Source organism: Macaca nemestrina, chromosome 14 (genome assembly GCF_043159975.1).
Source record: "Macaca nemestrina isolate mMacNem1 chromosome 14, mMacNem.hap1, whole genome shotgun sequence".
Classification (NCBI taxonomy): Eukaryota; Metazoa; Chordata; class Mammalia; order Primates; family Cercopithecidae; genus Macaca; species Macaca nemestrina.
In genome coordinates this window covers 63,174,598-63,198,654 of record NC_092138.1, presented here as the reverse complement: position 1 = coordinate 63,198,654, position 24,057 = coordinate 63,174,598, and the positions used below count along the sequence as shown (strand labels likewise).

Here is a 24,057-nt window from a genome sequence, read left to right as displayed (position 1 = left end):
TTACAGGTGTGTGCCACTACTCCCGACTAACTTTTGTATTTTTTGGTAGAAACGGGGTTTCACCATGTTGGCCAGGTTGGTCTCGAACTCTTGACTTCAGGTGATCCACCCACCTCCAAAAGTGTTGCGATTACAGATGTGAGCTACCATACCAGGCAACTGTCTTTTATCAGAACTCAAACAGCATCACCTCTTCCCTCCCAAAAATACTTAAGTGGTATCCCATCCCTTCTTAGATTAAGAACCATACTCTTTTATCATGACTTCAATGTCTTTGAAGACCCTGGTGCCTCTCTCACTTAATTTTCTAGTATTTCCCACATCAGAATTTACACTCAAACATCTGTAATTCCCTTAACATGTCATGCTATTATACTCCTGTATTTTAGCAAACATGGGTGTTTTCCCTTTTTTCACCTGAAAAAGTATTGGTTATGAGGAATTCTCTCTGCTAGGAAATCTATTACATTATGTATTTCTCCCAGTGTATCTTGTTTAGGCTTCTATAGGTATAATACTACATGGTCATTTGTTTTCAAATGCTAATAAAGTGAGCTCCCTAAGGAGACAGGCTATGCCTTAGTGAGTACCTGACACAAAGCTGTTGCTGAGTGTCAGGTACTGTACTAGGTCATTAAGGCATAGATAGGATGAGATAAAGGGGCCCTTAAACAATTAAGAAACACAAAGAAGTACCTTGGGAATGTGTGTACAGAAGCTTTCCCATCTTTCCATCCTTAGGACACTCCCACTCCTCTACACTTCTCTAGGATCTTACTATTTCTACTAATTATCTTCAATGTTTGGTACACATCAGTCACCTAGGTGAGAGATATATATACACACACAGATGCCCAAACTCTGTCCTTGTAATCCCATAAAAGACAGTTATCGTTTAGGGACACTTTAAAAGTGATCCCAATGGGCAGAAAACTTAGAACTCCTGATCTTATATTACTTAGCAGTCACCTCATGTGCTTTCCCAGCATTGTTTTCACTTTTTTCATATCACATGGTCTCAAGCCCACTAGATTTTACTCTTATTTGTATAAACGCCAATGATTAGTAAAATCCTATGCACAGAGGAAGTTTTAACTGTATTTGGGGTCTCTATTTTTAAAAATAATGTAATATCAAGGGGGGTTGAGGCCAGGCACGGTGGCTCACAGCTATAATCCCAGAGCTTTGGGAGGCTGAGGCAGGAGGATCACTTGAGGCCAGGAGTTCAAGACCAGGCTGGGCAACATAGCAAGACCTCGTCTCTACAAAAAATAATAATAGAAATTAGCTGGGTGTGGTGGTGCATGCCTATAGTCTTGGTTACTTGGGAGGCTGACGTGGGAGGACTGCCTGATCCCGGGAATTCGAAGTTACCGTGAGCTGTAATCACACCATTGCACTCCAGCCCAGGCAACAGAGTGAGACCATGTCTGTCTCTTTAATTCCAGCACTTTGGGAGGCTGAGGCAGGTGGATCATGAGGTCAGGAGTTTGAGACTAGCCTGGCCAACATGCTGAAACCCTGTCGCTACTAAAAATACAAAAATTAGCTGGGCATGGTGGTGGGTGCCTACAATCCCAGCTACTCGGGAGGCTGAGGCAGGAGAATCGCTTGAACCCAGGAGGTGAAGGTTGAAGTGAGCCAAGATCATGCTACTGTACTCCCGCCTGGATGACAGAGTAAGACTCCATCTCAAAAAATAATAATAATAATTAGAAACAAATAAAAAGGAGGTGGAGGGTAGGGGAAGGGTAGGGTTTGTATTTATTGCAGATGTCTTGGGTACTATTATAAGAACCTGATGTCCTAAGAGATTAAAGGTTGAGCTTTTTTCCATTTTATACAGAGGAAAAAGTAAAAGACCCCAAAAATTATCTGATAAATGGTCCCATGAGTAGATTCCAAGTCCCCTGATTCTTATTCTAGGGCTCTGTTATACCATATATTAGTGTTGCTGATAATGTGGATTTTCAAAAGATCCTTGCTGCTATGGTCAATTTTTTTTTTTTCTTTTTTCTTTTGGAGACGGAGTCTCGCATTGTTGCCCAGCCTGGAGTGCAGTGGTGTGATCTCAGCTCACTGCAACATTCAACTCCCGGGTTCAAGCAATTCTCCTGCCTCAGCCTCCTGAGTAGCTGGGATTACAGGTATGTACCACCACACCTGGCTAATTTTTATATTTTTAGTAGAGATGGGGTTTCACCATGTTGGTCAGGCTGGTCTCAAACTCCTGACCTCAGGTGATCCGCCTGCCTCAGCCTCCCAAAGTGCTGGGATTACAGGTGTGAGCCACCGCGCCTGGCCAGAACCTAGAAGTTCTGGTTCCTAGAAAATCCAGTCTGCTACTGCATTATCTTCTAGTGGCTGTTCTCTTGGTAAATAGCAAAGTTCATTAGGCTCAGGCAGAAACCTTCTCTTCCCACACTATAAATCTAATAGAGGAAAATTATCCTGGAATGGACAGGATATTTAAGTGTGATGTAAACCTTTAGTTCCAGAATATATTTTGGTTTTGTATAATGACTTGAGGTAATTTGAAAGAAAAAAAAAAAAAAAAAAAAAAAGCACCTTACCTAATAATTTCAGCATATTCTTTGTCTTTTCCTTTACTGTCTCTCCATTTCCTGAACATAACTGAAGCATCGACATTGGCTGGGGAGAAGGTGTTGGGCTCATTAAGCAGTGAGATTACACTTAATAGGATAGTCCTAGAAACAGGAAAAAAGGATCAGCTATGAATACCCATATTTACAGTATTTAAAAGTATTCTGCTTTTTAAGAAAGTACAATCAGATTTCAAATTCTCCCTCCCTCAAAATTTTTCTGATACAATTTAATTTGAGACCTTGGGGCAACAGAGACATCATACATTTTTTATTGATGGTTTTCATAAAAGGCATTTAAGAAAAATTAAAAAAAATTTTTTTCCAGTACTAAGAAACAAGCTGCTAACTGGTAGGCAAAGCAGAGGAAATCCGTGATTCTAGTATAAGGGTAATGCACAAAGCATAAAAATGAACTTGATAGAAGGCCCTGTTTCAACTGGTCCCATGTTCCAACCTGCAGAAAGTGGATGTCTTGGAAGCTTTCAAATACCATTTATTTTAAAAATGACAAATTAAATGACATGGGGGAAAAAGCTTAAAATATTTAGTTTCAAGGCAATCTTGATGTGAGAGAGGGTAAAAATTATGCTACTTTATATAAAGTTTTCTTTTTGCTTTTTTTTTTTTTTTTTTTTTGAGTTTCACTCTTGTTGCCCAGGCTGGAGTGCAACGGTGTGATCTCAGCTCACTGCAACCTCCACATCCCAGGATCAAGCAATTCTCCTGCCTGCCTCAGGTTCCCGAGTAGCTGGGATTACAGATATGTGCCTCCACGCCCCGCTAATTTTGTATTTTTAGTAGAGACAGGGTTTCTCCATGTTGGTCAGGCTGGTCTTGAACTCCCGACCTCAGGTGATCTGCCCTCCTCGGCCTCCCAAAGTGCTGCGATTACAGGCTTGAGCCACCACGCCCAGCCCTGGTTTTGTTTTGTTTTGTTTTTGACAGGGTCTCTGTGGCCCAGGTTGGAGTGCAGTGGTGCCATCTCAGCTCACTGTAACCTCTGCCTCCTGGGTTCAAGTGATTCTCCTGTCTCAGCCTCCTGAGTAGCTGGGATTACAGGCATGTACTACCACACCTGGCTAATTTTTGTATTTTTAGTAGGGACGGGGTTTCGCCATGTTGGCCAGGCTGGTCATGAACTCCTAGCCTTAAGTGATCTGCTTGCCTTGGCCTCCCAGAGTGCTGGGATTACAGGTGTGAGCCACCGCGCCCGGCCCTATATAACCAGTTTTTATTGTGGCCTCTTAACTTGAAAGACAGTGCTACATACAAATGTATTTTTTCCATACTTGGAAGGAAGACAAAGTAATGCAGGAGAATGGAGGAAAAGCAAAATCCTTCAAACGGAAGAACTAGAGTCTCTGAATAACAGAGACTCTATCTTTATTCAAAAGTATTTACTCTGTACCTACGGTTTGCCAGAGGCACCAAGTGAGATGTTGGATGTACAATGGTGAGCAAGTTAGATGCCATCCCTGGTTTCCCATGGCTTACAAATTCTAGTGGGTGTTAAAAACGGCCAATTTTCATTCACAGATAAAAATTAGACATTCCAAATAATCAGGGAATAAAGTTTATGTTAGAAAGCATAATAGGGGCCGGGTGCGGTGGCTCACACCTGTAATCCCAGCACTTTGGGAGGCTGAGGCAGGCAGGTCATGAGGTCAGGAGTTCGAGACCATCCTGGCCAACATGGTGAAACCCCATCTCTACTAAAAATATAAAAATTAGCCAGGCATGGTGGCAGGCGCCTATAATCCCAGCTACTGGGGTGGCTAAGGCAGGCAAGAGAATCACTTGGACCCGGGAGGCAGAGGCTGCAGTGAGCCGAGATCGCGTCACTGTACTCCAGCCTGGGCAACAGAGCAAGACTCCATCTCAAAAATAAATAAATAAATAAAAGCATAATAGGCTCCAAAACTGTTCCAAATTACTCCTAGGCTTTTTCCCCCTAAAAACTACATGCATTAGGAGAAAATGGAAGGAAAAAAGAAATTTCTCTCTTCTCATTGATGAAAGGTTAGAGATTGTGTTGTTGCAAAATACCCTTTTGCTCTGGGCCCCAAGCAAAAAATAAAGAGAGGAAACCAGGCACTTAGATGTTTGATTTGATGAAAACTTTTCCTTAAAAAGATGAAGAATTTCTGTTGTATGATTTATATAAGAGTATGATTTATATAAGATTATGACAAAGGCATTTTCAAAGAAAACATTTCTATCTAGTTAAAATCCATTGATTGCACATGCTCCTTTCTATTAGGTTAAGGATAACTCCTTGGCCTTCCTCCCTCAAGAGCTTTCTGGATTTCTTCAGTAATTACATTAAAAAGAGTCAAAGAAGGCCGGGCACGGTGGCTTATGCCTGTAACCCCAGCACTTTGGGAGGCCGAGGCAGGTGGATCACAAGGTAAGGAGATTGAGACCATCCTGGCTAACACGGTGTAACCCCATCTCTACTAAAAATACAAAATATTAGCTGGGCGTGGTGGTACGTGCCTGTAGTTCCAGCTATTGAGGAGGCTGAGGCAGGAGCATTGCTTGAACCCGGGAGGCGGAGCTTGCAATGAGCTGAGATGGCACCACTCCACTCCAGCCTGGGTGACACAGCGAGACTCTTGTCTCAAAAAAAAAAGTCAAACTCATCAAGACGGAAAATGAATGGACATCTTAGAAGTGCAAGAAAAATACGGTAGAACTTTACATAAAGGTTTCTCCAAAAGAAAACACATAAAATCTATTAGGAAGATAAAAAGGATAAGGACGAAGTATGTTATAAACAGGTAGTTGGCCAGGCTGTTCTCAAACTCCTGGGCTCAAGCAATATTCCTGCCTTGGACTCCTTAAGTACTGGGATTTCAGGTGTGAGCCACTGCTCCTGGTTAGAAAAACAGTGTTTTATAATTTTTATTTATTTATTTTTGAGACGGGGTTTCGCTCGTCGCCCAGGCTGGAGTGCAATGGTTGGATCTTGGCTTACTGCAACCTCTGCCTCCTGGGTTCAAGCGATTCTCCTGCCTTAGCCTCCCGAGTAGCTGGGATTACAGGCACGTGCCACCACGGTCGGCTAATGTTTTACATTTTTAGTAGAGATGGGGTTTCACCATGTTGGCCAGGGTGGTCTCGAACTCCTGACCTTGGGTTATCCACCCGCCTCGGCCTCCCAAATTGGGGGATTACAGGCATGAGTCACCTTGCCCGGCCAGAAAAATAGGTTTAATTGTCTAGATCAGTACTGTGTACTAACAACTTTCGATGATGATGATAATGTATAACCTATGCTGTGCAATATAGTAACCAGTAGCCACATGCAGCTACTGAGCACTTTGAAATGTATCCTGCACAAATGAGGAAGTGACTTCTAATATATACTTATTTATTTAAAGAGGGTCTCACTATGTTGCCCTGGCTGGAATACAGAGGCTATTTATAGGCGTGATCATAGCACACTACAGCCTCAAACTCCTGGGCTGAAGGGATACTCCTGCCTCAGCCTCCCAAGTAGCTGGGACTACAGGTGCATGCCACTGTGCCAGGCTAGTATTTAATTTTAATTCAAATGTAAAAAGCCACATGTAGTTAGAAGCTACCACATTGGACAACACAGATGTAGATGAATCCTATTACCTGAATTAAGAAAAAATTTTCCCACAAGTAGTTTCCCCAAGTTGGTTTTCTTACATCTTGTATATTAAGACAGTGTATATATTGGGAAACAAATTTTTAAATGGTAAATCATCTATATCTAACAAAATGAGAAATTCTAATTCCACGTCCTCCTAAGTTAAAAACCAGGATGTTTTAAGATGCACTGAGTAATATAGCAGACTAATATAGTGGTAACTGTCAACCCAGTAAGTTTTCTTCTGTCTGAAGAGCAGAATCTTTTTCTTTTTCTTTTTCTTTTTCATATGGGGAATAATTTCCTTCTCCTACTATTGTGCCACACCTCCCATACAAACAACCTCCTACCCACAGCAGTAGACATAAGATCAAGCAAGTGCTGCAAGGATTCCATCCCTTTTGTTATGGTGATGCATTTGAGGTATGCATGTGACCTAACCTGGGCCAATCAGAAGCCTGGTGGGAACTATTCTTGATTAGATGGAGAACTGTGAGAATAAGGAAAGCTGAGAGAATTGGTCTCAGGCAGACGGATGGATGTGAACTGGAAAAAACTAAACTTCTGAGATAATACTGTTGGAATACACAAAACTGAATTTGAATTTAAGAACTATTTCAGGCCAGGTGCGGTGGCTCACACCTGTAACCCCAAGTACTTTGGGAGGCTGAGGCAGGTAGATCACCTGAGGTTGGGAGTTCAAGACCAGCCTGACCAACCAACATGGTGAAACCCCGTCTTTACTAACAATACAAAATCAGCCAGGTAAGTTGGGACATGCCTGTAATCCCAGCTACCTGGGAGGCTGAGGCAGGAGAATTGCCTGAACCCGGGAGGCGGAGGCTGCAGTGAGCCAAGATTGTGCCATTGCACTCCAGCCTGGGCAACAAGAGCGAAACTCTGTCTTTAAAAAACAAAAACAAAAAAACTATTTCAACTGCTAGCTCATTTTTTTGTTTAAAAAAATGAGTTTAAGTGTTTAAAATCCTTATTCATTTACTGTATTTTCTCAGGAGAAACAAGAGGTTGGACTAGCAAAACAGACCCTGAGGGTTCATCATCCCCAGACTCTCGGTTCCTATAAAGAATAACTGTACTACCCCCTTTGCTTCCCCCGCACCCCACAAGAACACACTGGTGCACTACCCTTCTCTACTCCACATCTGGAGGAACAGATCTGATCTCAGTCCAGCAGAATACATGTTTAACATTTATTATAACAAAGAACAGGCCTAGAGGGAATTTGGGATAAGAATGAGGGCCAGAGAGTTCTTAGTATCTGTGGTTCATTACACAATTCCCACCACCACCATTCAAGGAGTTAGGGATACTCCCAGAAAAAAATGTGCTCCTTCTGCCCCTCTTTATGCCACAGCCAGGGAATAAGATAGGTCTTTTCAGGATAGAGGATCTAGGCCAAAAGAGAAAAATGCTAAGAAGAGAAAGGAAACACAGAAAAAAAGGACAGGCAAAAGCACCTCACTTTACAGTCTTCAGGTTCATATTTCAGATCCTTATGCCTGCTTCAGTATCTTTGGTCAGAGGTTATTTAGCTATCTTTTTTTGAATAAAACATAAGTTTGTAAACAATAAAAACCCTCAAAGAAAATGAATACCAACACATCATATATTGTATTACAGACTAGCCAACAGCAAATCAATTGTGAAGCAAAACTCCATCTCAAAAAAAAAAGAAAAAGAAAAAACCCTAAGCTTACTTCACTCCATAATCATGGGCAAGCATGCATGTATGCACATGTGCACACACACACGTACATGCAGGTTGATTTATATATTGAGTTTTATAGACCCAGCATAATGTGATGACAGTTGATGTATGAAGTCCAGTTCTCTGGAGCCAAACCTAAATCCTGCATATTGTTACTACCACCCTTACTGACTTAGGGTTCTATCGTGACCTTTCTAGTTGTCAGGGGTCCTTAAAATCTCTCATTTCCGCTCTATCAAACGATGGGCCAGTAACTGCAGATGACTAGTTAAAGCTCAGTCCTCATTACATGTTTCAACATGGGGGAAGGATTTAAAGAGGACATCATGACAAAGAAGCCTGTGATGACAGGGAAAAGAGGGCAACTGATGGTAAAATATAGTAGCATAATGGGTTTACTTACATTATTAGAAAGTTTCTCTTTAGGCTGCTAAAGCAACCAACAACAAATACAACACCTTCTTCTGTGCAGTGCTGTACTGATACATCCCTGAGAATGCAAGGTAGGAATAAAAGTACAGTTTTTAAATGCCCAAATTATGTATCATTTGCAGAGAATGGAATTGGCAAGTTGAGGGCAGTGGGACCCCATGCGTAAAAACCAAGGAAGCAAATAAATAAAACCACACTGTTCCAGAATTGGGTTTAAAAGAGCTTTAGGAACAGCATGGTTATGCCTGTTTCCCCTGACCCTGCCTACTTTGGCACCCAATGGTAGGGGTGATGTCTCTGGCTCTCTGTTCTTAAGACCAGACAGAAAAATATCCTACCCCACTTCTGAGACAGACTCTTTTATACCAAACAACAGCCTCTCTTGATTGGGTTAATAAATTTGGTTTCATGCTGTAGTTTTGAAAGTGAAAAAGAAAACATTATGTATGCCTCTTTCAACATAAAGCAAATCCACACCAAAACCACTTCACTATCCCAGAGCCTACAGCAGATGTGACAGGTAGTTCTGGGGATGGTGTCTCAGAGAAAGCAGCTGTGAACTCTATAGCAAAGTCTGAGGGCTTTGCTACTCCCACTCCCACCCTACCCTATCCCCAAAGCTCCCACATCATTCTAGACAAATCATGTATTAAGGTACATTTTGTTTCCTCCATCAGGAAGAGGCATGATGCTGTGAACTTCTAATCAAAGACATGTGGCAACTCTCAACTCCACTCTTGCTGACAAATGCCAAAACTTTCCACTTCAGGAAGAAACCCTCCCCACCACCTCCAGCCCCACCAATTTAATCCTGGGCCTCTGGGAGGAGGAGGTCTGTGGAGGTTTGCTTTCAAAAGAAGTATGCTGGCTTTCCCAAGAGGTAGCAAGCTACTGAGACTTTAGTGAACACTAGTTGGCTGATTCTCTGCATCCCTAAAATTCTTCCTTTTCAGGTTGGCTAACTCACTACTCACCAGATCTGATAATACAGACTGACTCAGGCTCTTGAAGGTAACTAGAGTCCCTTACTCTTCTTCAAGTTACAAAAGTGCTCCATTTGCCACTTTATGTTATAAATATTGTCCACTGAGGTGCTGAACAACAGTCTTGAGTACCCGTGGTTATGGAGAAGAAAACCAAAACGTGAATATGGAATCACTTTCAGATGCCAGTGAGAGGCAGCAGACAAGACTCCAAAGCAGGATAAGATGAACCCTATGCCATCTCCACTGCTGTCTTACTACAGCCACCCATAAACTGGACATGGAGCCCAGAACCCTTAGACAGTTGCTGGCCCTAGATAATTTAGCAGCAGAGGTACAAGAGGAAAAATAGTAGCCCATTTTCACTACATCTTGTATCTTCCCTCTTAATATTTCAGTGCCATAAATGACCTGTCAGAAAATATAATAGTGTACTACTTTAAAACCCCCCTTGTCTCACAATGAAGTGAACACAGAAACAAAAGGGATAAGGAAAAGTATTCCACATCTGCTCATTAGGTAGTGCTTTCCTGATTTCCGCTCAGAGTTCTGAGCACCACCAGGTATTCCAGACAGATGAGGTTCCAAAAAGTGTACAAAACATCCCACAGCCCCTGAAAACACCAATAAGATCAAAATGTTGAAGGACTACCCAATGATTACATAGAACTAAGTGATAAAAAGTCTAAGAAGATAAACAATTTCCAACGCAAATACCTTGTAGAGCTGCGTGTGAAGATGTTAGGTGTAATTCCAAATAATTAGTTGTAGTTGGGAAGCTTCTAAACAAAGCAGCATAAAGCCAGGGAAAACTATCTTGATTTTGAGTTTGGGGAATGTCCCTAAATTGCGGCTCAGGTGGCCTGGGGACTCAAGAATGAGAAAAAAATGATGCTAGTACCTCTAAAGTAACAAAGGCAGTTTCAGATGGGCAGGTAAGTATAAAAGGAATCCTCTGCCTCCAAAAGACTGGGTTACATGAGAAGTAGGCCTATGTTAAAACAAAAAAATGTTCATAATATTTTAAGCTGAGGTAAGGCAAATGACATCATTTGCATGTAAATGCAAGAGAAGTAAAGGATAAAAATCCTGAATTCCCGTGGGTGGTAGCAATACATTATCCAGACAGGCAGCATAAAAATGCAATGAGGAAAATCTTGTTTGGGGCTTTGTATTTGAGGAAAGGGGAAGCCTGTTTTCTCAAATAGGGAGGGGGTGTAAGCATTTGATTCAACATTCAACCATCAAAACCAAGAATCACCAGTATCGTAGCTACCACTTCCTCTAATCTAGGGTTACTACTAGTCCTGAAAATACATGCACCAGAATCATTATTATCAAAGGATAACTGGGGATTTTTTGGGGTGCAATTTTTTCAACAAATCATCCAAAACATCTTTAAAAACCTTTTATACCCTGTAATCCCAGCACTTTGGGAGGCCGAGACGGGCGGATCACGAGGTCAGGAGATCAAGACCAGCCTGGCTAACACGGTGAAACCCCGTCTCTACCAAAAAAGACAAAAACTAGCCGGGCGAGGTGGCGGGCGCCTGTAGTCCCAGCTACCCGGGAGGCTGAGGCAGGAGAATGGCGGGAACCCGGGAGGCGGAGCTTGCAGTGAGCTGAGATCCAGCCACTGCACTCCAGCCTGGGCGACAGAGCGAGACTCCGTCTCAAAAAAAAAAAAAAAAAACCACCTTTTATACACATTGTCTAATTATAATGTCAAAATAATGTGCTACAGTTACTTCTGAAGACATAGCACCCTCAAACATGCTCTTGAGTAATATAGAATACATAAAACACAGATTTTTTTTTTTTTTTTTGAGATGGAGTTTCACTCTTGTTGCCCAGGCTGGAGTGCAGTGGCACAATCTTGGCTCACTACAACCTCCGCCTCCCAGGTTCAAGCAATTCTCCTGCCTCAGCCTCCTGAGTAACTGGGATTACAGGCATGCACCACCACGCCTGGCTAATTTTGCATTTTTAGTAGAGACAGGGTTTCTCCATGTTGGTCAGGCTGGTCTCGAACTCCCGACCTCAGGTGATCTGCCCACCTCGGCCTCCCAAAGTGCTGGGATTACAGGCATGAGTCACTGCGCCCAGCCTAAAACTCAGAATTTTTAATACTAATTTAAAATTGAGTCTATTGAGATAATTCATGTATACATAATTTGCTATGTAGGACACTTTTCCCCTCAAAAAAAGAGTGTATTCTCAATTATAGAGTATCTCAAAAACAGTTCAAAGCAATTATTTTAGTTATTTTCCTGTATTTAACACCCAAGATAAATTATGTACTACTTGAATTGGTTATGACACAGGCATCTAGTAATTATGTCTCCCTGTAGCAAAATGAAATAAACATGAGGAACTAAGAAATGTGCTTCTCTTCTAACAGATAGCAAATGACTGCTTCACATTAGACCCAAAAAATTCCTTGAAAATATAGCTGCAACCCAAGCCAGTCAGGTAATATCCACCATTCACTTAAATTTTATCAACAACCTACTGAGGTAGGTATTATTCTTGTATAGATAAGAGATTCAGAAGGCTGGGTGTAGTGTGAGCACCTGTAATCCCAACACTTTGGGAGGCTGAGGCAGGGGGATCACTTGAGTCCATGAGTTTGAGACTAGCCTGGGCAACATGGTAAGACCCCATCTTTACAAAAAAATTTTTTTAATTAGTCCAGGTGCTCTGGGGCACACCTATAATCTGAGCATTTTGGGATGCCAAGTGGACTGCTTGAGCGCGGCAGTTTGAGACCAGCCTGGGAAACCAAGCAAAATCCCATCTCTCTACAAAAAAAATACAAAATATTGACTAGGCACCATGATGCACACTTGTGATCCCAGCTACCTGAGAGACTAAGGTGGAAGGATCGCTCAAGCCCGGGAGGTTGAGGCTGCGCTGAGCCGTGACCGCGCCGCTGCATGCCAGCCTGGGCGACAGAGCAAGATCCTGTCTTTAAAAAAAAAAAAAAAAAAAAGAAAGAAATATAAGAAAAAAAAATTCAGAGGGATGATGGTTGTCAAGGTGAGATGTAACACATTTATTTGAATTTAAAAAGAAAGTAACATTTTTTCTGTCTTAAAAAATATATTGGTAAGATGTGCTGAAATCTTTAATATATCTATTTTCTCAACTCTATCAACAGTCATTTGATACATCTTGAAGAGCTTCTTTTACAAGTCAGGAAGCTTCCAATTCTTCACTTTTGATAAACCTGGAGATTCTTATCAAGTTACTAGTTTTTGTATCAGTAAAAATGTTTAACAAATGATTGAATAAACCAATAAAGGGGGAAGAATAGTATCAATCCATGCAGAAGAATTCAAAATAATTTATATAGATACCTTGGCTTCACGGAGGTATAGCCACCCTCTCCTTAGTTGTGGGCTATGCATATGACTTCCTTCCAAGGAGTACAGAATGAAAAGTTCAGGAGAGAGCAACTTTATAGTGGAGAAAAGCTAAACACATTATCTCAGGCAGCTGATGAAAGGTATCCCATCAGGAAGGATAAGCCACACTGATACTAAGTACTTCAGATATGACATAATGAAAATGGCACATTACTTCTCTGGTCTTTCTTCCCCAAACCTATAACCCTAGACTAATCATGAGAAAACACATAAGAAAAATCTCAACTGGGGAACATTGTACAAAATACCTGATCAGTACCCCCCAAAACTGTCATCAAAAACGAGAATATTTACAGTCAAGAGTTGCTTAATAGCTAGTTATGGTGGCATACACCTATAGTCACAGCTACTTGGAAGGCTGAGGTGAAAGGCTCACTTGAGCCCAGGAGGTACAGGCTGCAGTGACCTGTGATCGCACCACTGCACACCAGTCTGGGTGACAGGGCAAGACACTGTCTTAAATATGAGAGACGGAGAAAGAGAGAGTGACAGAGAGAGAGAGAGACAGAGAGAGAGGAGTTGCCTATGGAGACATGACTATTAAATATAATGTGATGAGCAAGGCACAGTGGCTCATGCCTATAATCCCAGCACTTTGGGAGGTCAAGTAGGGAGGACTGCTTGAGGCCAGGAGTTTGAGACCAGCTGGGCAACTTAGTAAGACCCCATCTCTAAAAAAATTTAAATACATATACGTATACACATACATATATACATATATATTTATATATATGAAAGATTTTGGAGCAAAACAACGACAGGTAAAAACCAAGGAAAAGAGAAAGGGTATGAACTTCGGTTAGTAAAAATGAATTAACATTATTTATTAACTGCAACCAATGAATGATACTAATGTTAGATGGTAATAAAGAACCAAAGTATAACTAGGATAAGGTAAGAGTAGGGATTCAGGCTTGAATATCTATTCCTAAGTGAACATAGGGAAATGAGAATCATATATATTATGGTTTAGTAAATACAGCTCTTCAAAATGATGCATACATATTTCTTTTTTTTTTTTTTTTTTTTTTTTTGAGACGGAGTCTCGCTCTGTCACCCAGGCTGGAGTGCAGTGGCCGGATCTCAGCTCACTGCAAGCTCCGCCTCCCGGGTTTACGCCATTCTCCTGCCTCAGCCTCCCGAGTAGCTGGGACTACAGGCGCCCGCCACCTCGCCCGGCTAGTTTTTTGTATTTTTTAGTAGAGACGGGGTTTCACCGTGTTAGCCCGGATGTTCTCGATCTCCTGACCTCGTGATCTGCCCGTCTCGGCCTCCCAAAGTGCTGGGATTACAGGCTTGAGCCACCGCGCCCGGCCTATGCATACATATTTCTTAAAGCTCTAGCTGAAGACAAAACAACTGAATATAAGAAAGATGATTTTTTACATGTTAAAAGACAATACGTAATTTTATTTTACTAGGGGCAAACACAATAAGGAGATTAAGAATAACTCCAAAACCAGATTCTTCCTTATGTAACACCTTACCTCACATTCTGAGTAGGATTCCACCTTTCAGAAGGCAGTTCTCCACTCTGTGGGTCATCTACAGGCGGATGAAGAATTGAAATGCATACATCTCCATTCTACGAGACACAAACATTACATTCAGTAAATACTCAAAAAGTGATGTACAAAAAGGGACATTGGTTCTAAAGTTTCTTTTATTCCTAGAAACTGTTTTTCCATCAAAGGAGAAAACAATTCTGCTTTTTATGTTCAACATCAAAGATAAATAATAATTAAGCATTTTTTAAATATAATATTTATTTTGACCAATCTCCAAGGTATATTTTCTAGTGAGAAGACTTACTATTCCTATAGTACAATCCTGATAAAAAATTGACTGGGGCTGGGTGCAGTGTCTCACGCCTGCAATCCTAGCACTTTGGGAGGCCAAGGCGGGTGGATCACCTGAGGTCAGGAATTTGAGACCAGCATGGCGAAACCCGTCTCTACTAAAAATACAAAAATTGGCTGGGTGTGGTGGCTCACACCTGTAATCCCAGCACTTTGGGAGGCCAAGGTGGGTGCATCATGAGGTCAGGACTTCGAGACTAGCCTGACCAACATGGTGAAACCACATCTCTTCTAAAAATATAAAAATTAGCCGGACGTGGTTGTGCACCCCTGTAATCCCAGCTATTCATGAGGCTGGGGCAGGAGAATCGCTTGAACCCGGGAGGCGGAGCTTGCAGTGAGCCAAGATAGTGCTCCAGCCTGGGCAACACAATGAGACTCCATCTTTAAAAAAAAAAAGACAAACATAATAAATCAAGATTCAATTGTCTTAGAAGCAACCAAATAGATATCCCTTTGTTTTCAGATATATCTGTGCACCTAGAGTACATAAAAAGGAAGAAAAAAATCTAACCTTGCTTAGTATCTACTCAGATAGATGCTATATCAATAACCATGGCTTATATAAACAAAAAATATGCCTCACAGCAAATGTTAACATCCTCAAGATATGGTTAGAATGACTTCCCACTATGGCTATTATATTTTGCTTCATAAATTTATACAACTTAATCCACAAGTACATTTAGGTTAATTCATACACATAGGGATTGCCTACCATATGCAATACAGAACACAATTCAATAGAAAAGACAAAGTTGGGTAAAATATAGTGACTTATCTCTTGGGACTTAGCCTAACATGGAAGGTAAGATTTATTGATTTCTTTTATTTCTTTCTGTTTTTAGAGATAGGAGTCTCACTATGTTACCTAGGCTGTAGTGCAGTGATTATGCATAAGCACAATCACGGTGCACTGCAGCCACTAAATCCTGGCCTCAAGTGATCCTCCCACCTCAGTAGTCCCATAGCTGGGACTCTAGGGTGTGTTACTACACATGACTCAAGATTTACATTTTTAAAAAACTGGAGGTATAACTACATAAAGTACAAAAATCTTACATATACAACCCAAATTTAGACACATAGAAACTATACGAATACATATGTAACCATTATCAATATAAAACATTTTAAAAATAAAATTAATTCAAAATATTATATTCTAAAACACTGCCTTATGGTTAGATACCATAAGGCATGTAAAAAGTTACTACAGAAAAAAGGAGAGAGAGGCCGGGCACGGTGGCTCACACCTGCAATACCAGCACTTTGGGAGGCCAAGGTGGGCAGATCACAAGGTCAGGAGTTCGAGATCAGCCTGGCCAATATGATGAAAAAACCCCGTCTCTACTAAAAATACAAAAATTAGCTGGGTGTGGTGGCACCTGTAATCCCAGCTACTCAGGAGGCTGAGGCAGGAGAAGAATCCCTTGAACCCGGGAGGCAGACGTTGCAGGGAGCCGAGATCGCGCCACTACACTCCAGCCTGGGTGGCAGAGCGAGACTGTCTCAAAAAAAAAAAACCAAAAACAAAAATAAAAAGAGAGCCGGGCGTGGTGGCTCACACCTGTAATCTCAGCACTTTGGGAAGCCACGGCGGGTGGATCACCTGAGGTCAGGAGTTCAAGACCAGCCTGACCAACATGGAGAAACCCCATTTCTACAAAAAATACAAAATTAGCCAGGCGTGGCAGTGCATGCCTGTAATCCCAGCTACTTGGGAGGCTGAGGCAGGAGAATCACTTGAACCTGGGAGGCGGAGGTTGCGGTGAGCCGAGATTGTGCCATCGCACTCCAGTTTGGGCAACAAGAGCAAAATTCCATCTCAAAAAATAAAAAAGAAAAGAGAAACTTGGTATATTTGGGCAGTGAATGCATGGAAGGTGGGGTGGAAGATAAAAGGCTTTGTTGTTGAGGAAGCTTTGAGATGAGCTTTCCTTTAACAGTAACAATTTAAACAACCTATGGGAAATGTAGAAATGAGTTCTTCTGGCCGGGTGCGGTGGCTCACACCTGTAATTCCAGCACTTTGGGAGGCGGAGGTGGGCAAATCACCTAAGGTCAGGAGTTCGAGACCAGCCTGGCCAATATGATGAAACTCCGTCTCTACTAAAAATACAAAAACTAATCGGGCGTGGTGGCATGCACCTGTAATCAGGAGGCTGAGACAGGAGAATCGCTTGAACCCGGGAGGCGGAGGTTGCAGTGAGCTGAGATTGCGCCATTGCACTCCAGCCTGGGCAATGAAAGTGAAACTCCGTCTTAAAAAAAAAAAAAAAAAGTTTTACTGGAAAAACAAGCCAACATATAAATGGTAGAATAAAATTTGCTTGGGTACTTGTATTTGTTTTCTATTGCTACTGTAATAAAATACCATAAACTTGGTGTAAACATCACAAACTTATAATTTTACATTTCTGTAGGTCAAAGTCTATCATGTCTCTCACAGGACTAAAATCAATGTGTTGACAGCACTGCATTCCCTTCTAGAGGCTCTAAGAGAAGTCCCTTTCCTTGCTCTTTCTAGCTACTAAACGCCAATCTTTTCCCTTGGACTTCCCTCTTCTATTTTCAAAGCAATGTCAATGTCTCATTTTTCTGGGCCCTTCTTCCAAAGTCACATCTCCTCTAACTAATTTTATGCCTCCCTCTTCCACTATTAAGGACCCTTGTGATTACATTGGGCTCCCCTGGATAATCCAGAATAATCTCCCTATTTTAAGGTCAGCTGATTAACAACTTTAACCTCTCTTTGACATAGAACCTAAAATTCACAGGTTCCAGAGATTAGCATGTGAACATTTTGGGGGAACCATTATTCTACCTACCTCAGCCTTGTTTTGATGAAGAATAGAGCATAAAAATTAGGCCACAGGGTCGGGTGCAGTGGCTTACACCTGTAATTCCAACACTTTGGGAGGCCGAGGCAGGCGGATCATGAGGTCAGGAGATCGAGACCACCCTAGCTAACACGGTGAAACCCCGTCTCTACTAAAAATACAAAAATTAGCTGGGCGTGGTGGCGGGCACCTGTAGTCCCAGCTACTCAGGAGGCTGAGGCAGGAGAATGGCGTGAACACGGAAGGCAGAGCTTGCAGTGAACTGAGATCGCGCCACTGCACTCCAGCCTAGGTGACAGAGCGACACTCTGTCTCAAAAAAAAAAAAAAAAAAAAAAAAAAAAAAAAAAAAATTAGGCCACAGAAGTATGTTACTTGGTTCAGAGCATAACATGTTTATAAAACAAACAAAAAAACACAACCTTCTTAGTAGTGGAATGAACTGAACAGATTTGCATTTCGAAATGACATATTATTAGAAAATAGGCATCCAAATTGACACAGACAATGGATTTGACAAAACCTAACACTCTTTCATGATAAAAACAATCAGAAAGCTATGACTAGATGGGAATTATCTTAACATGATAAAGGGCATTTATTAAAAACCCACAGCTGCCAGGCGCTGTGGCTCACGCCTATAATCCCAGGACTTTGGAAGACCGAGGCAGGCAGATCACCAGGTCAGGAGATCAAGACCATCCTGGCTAACACGGTGAAACCCCATCTCTACTAAACAAAGGAAAAAATCAGCCAGGCATGGCACGGCGCCAGTAGTCCCAGCTACTTAGGAGGCTGAGGCAGGAGAATCACTTGAACCCAGGAGGCGGAGGTTGCAGTGAGCCGAGATTGTACCACTGCACTCCAGCCTGGGCGACAGACTAAGACTCCATCTAAAAAAAAAAAAAAAAAAAAAAAAAACCAAAGCTAACATCATACTCAGTGGTGACAATGTTGAAAGACTAAAATAAAATCAGGAGCTTGACAAGAATGCCTGCTTTCACCACTGCTATTTAACATTGTACTGGAAATTTCTAACCAGAGTACTTAGACAAGGAAAAGAAAAAAAGGAAACTGAGTTGAAGGGGAGAAAAGCATCTTTATACACAGATGACATGATCCTATATAGGAAAGCTACAAAAGCTAATAAACTCAGGAAAGTTGTAGGATACATAATCAAAACTCAGTCACTTTTATTTTTATAAACTAGCAAAAATAACCTAATAGGATATTATGAAAACAATTCCATTGATAATTGTCATTTAAAATAATAAATCTGGCCAGGCGGGGTGACTCACACCTGTAATCCCAGCACTTTGGGAGGCCGGGGCTGGCAGATCACTTGAGGACAGGAGTTCGAGACCATCCTGGCCAACACGGTGAAACCCCGTCTCTCAAAAATACAAAAAATTTGCCAGACATGGTGGCTGATGCCTGTAATCCCAGCTGCTCAGCAGGCTGATGCAGGAGAATCGCTTGAACCCAGTAGGCAGAGGTTACAGTGAGCTGAGTATGAGTCACTGCACTCCAGTCTGGGCAACAGAGTGAGACTCCATCTCAAAAAAAAAAAAAAAAAAGAGAGAGAGAGAATAAATCTAGTCATGGAAGGGAAAAGACTTGTACGCTGAAAACTACAGGCCAGACATGGGGCTCAGGCCGGGTGTGGTGGCTCACGCCTGTAATCCCAGCACTTTGGGAGGCCAAGGTGGGTAGATCATGAGGTCAGGAAATCGACACCACCCTGGCTAACACGATGAAACCCTGTCTCTACTAAAAATACAAAAAATTAGCTGGGCATGGTGGCAGGTGCCTGTAGTCCCAGCTACTTGGGAGGCTGAGGCAGGAGAATGGCGTGAACCTGGGAAGCGGAGCTTGCAGTGAGCCAAGATCGCGCCACTGCACTCCAGCCTGGGCAACAGAGCGAGACAAGAAAGGACAGGACAGGACAGGAAAGGAAAGAAAGAAAGGAAGAAAGAAAGGAAGAAAAAAAAAGAAAAAAAGAAAAGAAAGAAAGAAAGAAAGAAAGAAAGAAAGAAAGAAAGAAAGAAAGAAAGAAAGAAAGAAAGAAAGAAAGAAAGAAAGACAGACTACAAAACAGTGCTCAAATAAATTTTAAAAGACCTGAAAAAACATAGAGTTGTGATGTTAAGATGGTTCTATTCCCCAATTTGATTTACAGATTTATTCAATACAATCCTTATCAAATCCTACTTCCCGTTTTACAGTTATTGACAAGGTAATCCTAAAATTCACAGAGCAATTTAAGGGACCCAAAGAGCCAAAACAATTTGGAAAAAGAAAAAGTTGGAGGATTCACACTTCCTAATTTTAAAAATTACTACAAAGACAACCACGTTGTTCAGTACTGGCATAATGACAGACATATAAGCCAATGGAACATAATTTAGAAGTGAGAGTCCAGAAATAATCCAATACATTGATGGCCAATTGATTTTGACAAGGATGCCAAGTTCATTCAATGGGGAAAAAAACAGACTCTTCAATAAATGGTGGTGGGACAACTGGATTTCTACAAACAAAAAAATGCAACTGAACTCCTACCTTATGTCATATACAAAAATTAACTGAAAATAGATCAAAGACTTGGAAATAACTGCACTTCATTAAAATGGAAAACTTTTATGCATCTAAAGGACATTATCAAGAAAGTGAAAAGGCAATCTATAGAATGGGAGAAAACATTTGCAAATCATATATCTGATAAGGCTTTAATATATATAATATATAAGGAATTCCTAAAACTCAGTAACAAAAAGATATCCATTTCAATAATAGGGAAGGCCAGGTGCAATGGCTCATGCCTGTAATTCCACCACTGTGGGAGGCTGAGCAGGGAGGACTCCTTGAGGCCAGGAGTTCAAGACCAGCCTGGGTGACATAAAGAGACAAGATCTCACTTTGTCTCTCAGCCTGGAGTGCAGTGGTGCAATCTCAGCTCACTGCAGCCTCTACCTCCCAGGCTCAAGTGATCCTTCCACTTCAGCCTTCCAAGTAGCTGGGACCACAGATGAGAGCCACCAAACGTGGATAATTTTTATTTTTTTTTATTTTTTTTTATTTTTTTTTTTGAGATGGAGTCTCGCTCTGTCGCCCAGGCTGGAGTGCGGTGGCCGGATCTCAGCTCACTGCAAGCTCCGCCTCCCGGGTTTACGCCATTCTCCTGCCTCAGCCTCCCAAGTAGCTGGGACTACAGGCGCCCACCACCTCGCCCGGCTAATTTTTTGTATTTTTTTAGTACAGATGGGGTTTCACCGTGTTAGCCAGGATGGTCTCGATCTCTTGACCTCGTGATCCGCCCATCTTGGCCTCCCAAAGTGCTGGGATTACAGGCTTCAGCCACCGCGCCCGGCCTAAATTTTTTTATAGAGATGGAGTTGCGCTGTTACTCAGGCTTGCCTTGACTCCTGAGCTCAAGCAATCCTTCCACCTTGGCCACACAAACTGCTGAGATTACAGGTGTGAGCCACCACACCTTGGCCCCCCAAAATTTTACTAATTAGTCAGGTGTGGTGGCACACACTTGTAGTCCCAGCTACTTGGGAGCTGACATGGGAGGACTGCTTGAGCCCAGGAGTTTGAGGCTGCAGTGAGCCGTGATTGGGCCACTCCAGCCTGGGCAACAGAGCAAGACCCCATTCCCCCAAAATAAATGAAAGATTAAAAATGAGCTAGGACAGACATTTCTCCAAAGAAGATATACAAATGGCCAATAAGCACATGAAAAGATGCTCAACATAAGCCATGTGGGTAATGCAAAGCAAAACCACAATAAGCTACCACTTCATACCCACTTAGGATAGCTGTATTTTATCCTACTTTTCTTAATATAGAGATGGGGATCTTGCTACGTTGCTCAGGCTGGTCTCAAACTCCTAGCCTCAAGCAATCCTCCTGCCTTGGCCTTTAAAGTGCTGAAATTACAGATGTGAGCCACTGCACCTAGCCTTTTTTTAAAGAAAGGAAAATAACAAGTGTTGGTAAGGATGTAAAGAAACTGGAACACACACTGCTGGTGGGAATGTAAACAGTTCAGCTGCTATGGGAAAAAAGTTTAGCAGTCCATTTAAAAGATAGCTGGGCACAGTGGATCACATGCCTGTAATCCCAGCACTAATAGGAAAATGGGTTAAAAAAAGAAGAAAGAAAGTCAGCTGGGTGCAGTGGCTCACACCTGTAATCCCAGCACTTTGGGAGGCCAAGGGATGTGAATCACTTGATGCCAGGAGTTCTAGATCAGCCTGGCAAAATCCCATCTCTACTAAAAATGCAAAAAATAGCTGGGCGTGGTGGTGCACATCTGTAATCCCAGCTACCTGGGTGATTGGGGCATGAGAATAGCTTGGACCCAGGAGGCAGAGGTTGCAGTGAACTGAGATCCTGACACTGCACCCCAGCCTGGGCAACAGAGCGAGACTCTGTCTCAAAAAATAAATATATAAATACATAAATAAAAGTTAAACACAGAATTCTCATTTAACCCCACAATTGCACTCCTAGGTATGTAACCCAAAGACCTGAAAACAGGTACTCAAGAAGTACATGTACATGCGTGTTCAGAGCAGCACTATTCACATATACAAAAGGGAGAAACAATCCAAATGTGTCCATCAAAAGATGAATGTAGAAACAAATTGTGGTATATCTACATAATGCAATATTCTTCAGCCATGAAGAGGAATGAAGTACTGATATATACTACGAGGTGGATGAATCTCCAAAATATTGTGCTGAGTGAAACATACTATATGACTTTATTTATACTAAATATCCAGAATATGTAAATCTATAAAGAGAGAAAGCAGATTAGTGGTTGCCAGAGATTGAGGGAATATGGGAACAGAAAGAAATTACTTAATATGTAGTGTATTTTAAGTTGGAGTGATGGAAATGCTTTGCCACTACAGAGGTATTAATAGTAGTTGTACATTATGAACGTACTAAATGCTATTGAATTTTTGATTATTTATTTATTTATGAATGAATGAACGATACAGTCTTGCTCTGTGACCCAGGCTGGTACAGAAGCATGATTATAGCTCACTGCAACTTCGAACTCGGGGGCTCCAGGGATCTCCCTGCCAATTGTTTACTTTAAATGGTTAATTTTATGTATGTGAATTTCATCTCAATAAATTCTTTTTTTTGCGGGGGGGGGGAGTTATTGGACTCTAGAATGGGGATTCTACAAGATAAAATGAAGAATTATCTAGCCTACACCCCATCCAAATCCAATTAAATAACAATTTTCAGGATTCTTTTTAATAACTTCTCCACATGATTCTGATATATGGCCAAATTTGGGCATGTCAATACTTAGGAAACCTTTTCCCTGTACCTTAAAATGTTAAGAGAAAATGCATAAGATCTGTAAATCCAAGAATTACATAAATATGCATAAAACTCTGCTTGTGACAAATTATTTACAAACCAGAGCTCAGCTCTGAAAAGTACAAATCTAGTGGCCTAAATACTAACATGTTCTAAATGATGGCTAATGTACCATATAGATAAGCCTATAATGTATATTCCCATAGAGCAACTTATCTTTTCAAAAAAAGCTCCATCCTGTATTCTACAACACACTAGTAACTATTAATAAAATAATCATCAACTTTTCTCTGAACTTTCTCCTCAATTTTGTAATGAACCCAAAACTGCTCTAAAAATTAATGTCTGTTATTAAATATGTTTAAGTACTAAGGAACAGTGAAATTCTATGTGTTGTCATATCTGTGAAGTCTGTAGTAAAGAAAGTGTTACATGAACTCTCATTGTAATACAGTTTGTGAAAAATATGGTGCTCATTAGTTGTCTACTTTTTAACAGTATGACCAGAATGTAACCAGTAACATATATATTAAGGCTCACTAAACACAGTGCAAAGCAGAAAGGAAACAGATTGTGCAGTACAATCACTGATGACAAATTCCTATCAAATTTCCTTAGTTTTCCCTTGATACTAATGAATTTCACAAACATGGTAATGATGAAAATATAAATATATATACACACACACGTACATATACACAGTTCACTGCAGCCTTCTAGGCTCAAGTGACGCTCCCACCTCAGCCTTCCAAGTAGCTAGGACTACAGGCATGTGCCACTATGCTTGGCGAACTTGCCTCAGCCTCCCCAAGTGCTGGGATTATAGGCATAAGAAACTGTGCCCAGCCAACAACAACAAAAAAAGTTTTGCAGCTTTAACTCAAAGGAGAAGACAATTTTAAAATAAATTCACTCATGTAACACAGCAGTTATTTACAACTTTTGGGGGCTGCAGTAATATATCTATACATATATTTAACAAACTGTGACCAAAGCGCTTGTCTTTTTTTTATTTTTTTATTTTTGAGACAGAGTTTCACTCTGTTGCCCAGGCTGGAGTGCAGTGGTGCGATCTTGGCTCACTGCAACCTCCGCCTCCTGGGTTCAAGCGATTCTCATGCCTCAGCCTCCCGAGCAACTGGGATTACAGGTATGCACCACCATGCCCAGCTAATTTTTTCTATTTTCAGTAGAGGTAGGGTTTCACTGT

At 41.4% G+C, this 24,057-nt stretch overlaps 1 protein-coding gene across 2 annotated transcripts in view; it reads right to left on the bottom strand.

Moving 5' to 3' along the window:
• LOC105485670 (ubiquitin conjugating enzyme E2 R2) overlaps nt 1-24,057 on the bottom strand; it is a 118,676-nt gene that overhangs the window by 3,257 nt on the left and 91,362 nt on the right. The window contains exons 3-4 of one of the 2 annotated variants that reach the window (XM_011748009.3): nt 14,285-14,382; nt 2,574-2,708 (exon numbers count right to left, since the gene is read on the bottom strand). In XM_011748009.3, the coding sequence (XP_011746311.1) occupies nt 2,574-2,708; nt 14,285-14,382 (233 nt within the window). The remainder of the gene's footprint in view (nt 1-2,573; nt 2,709-14,284; nt 14,383-24,057) is intronic. The other variant, XM_011748010.3, reaches the window with a different exon arrangement.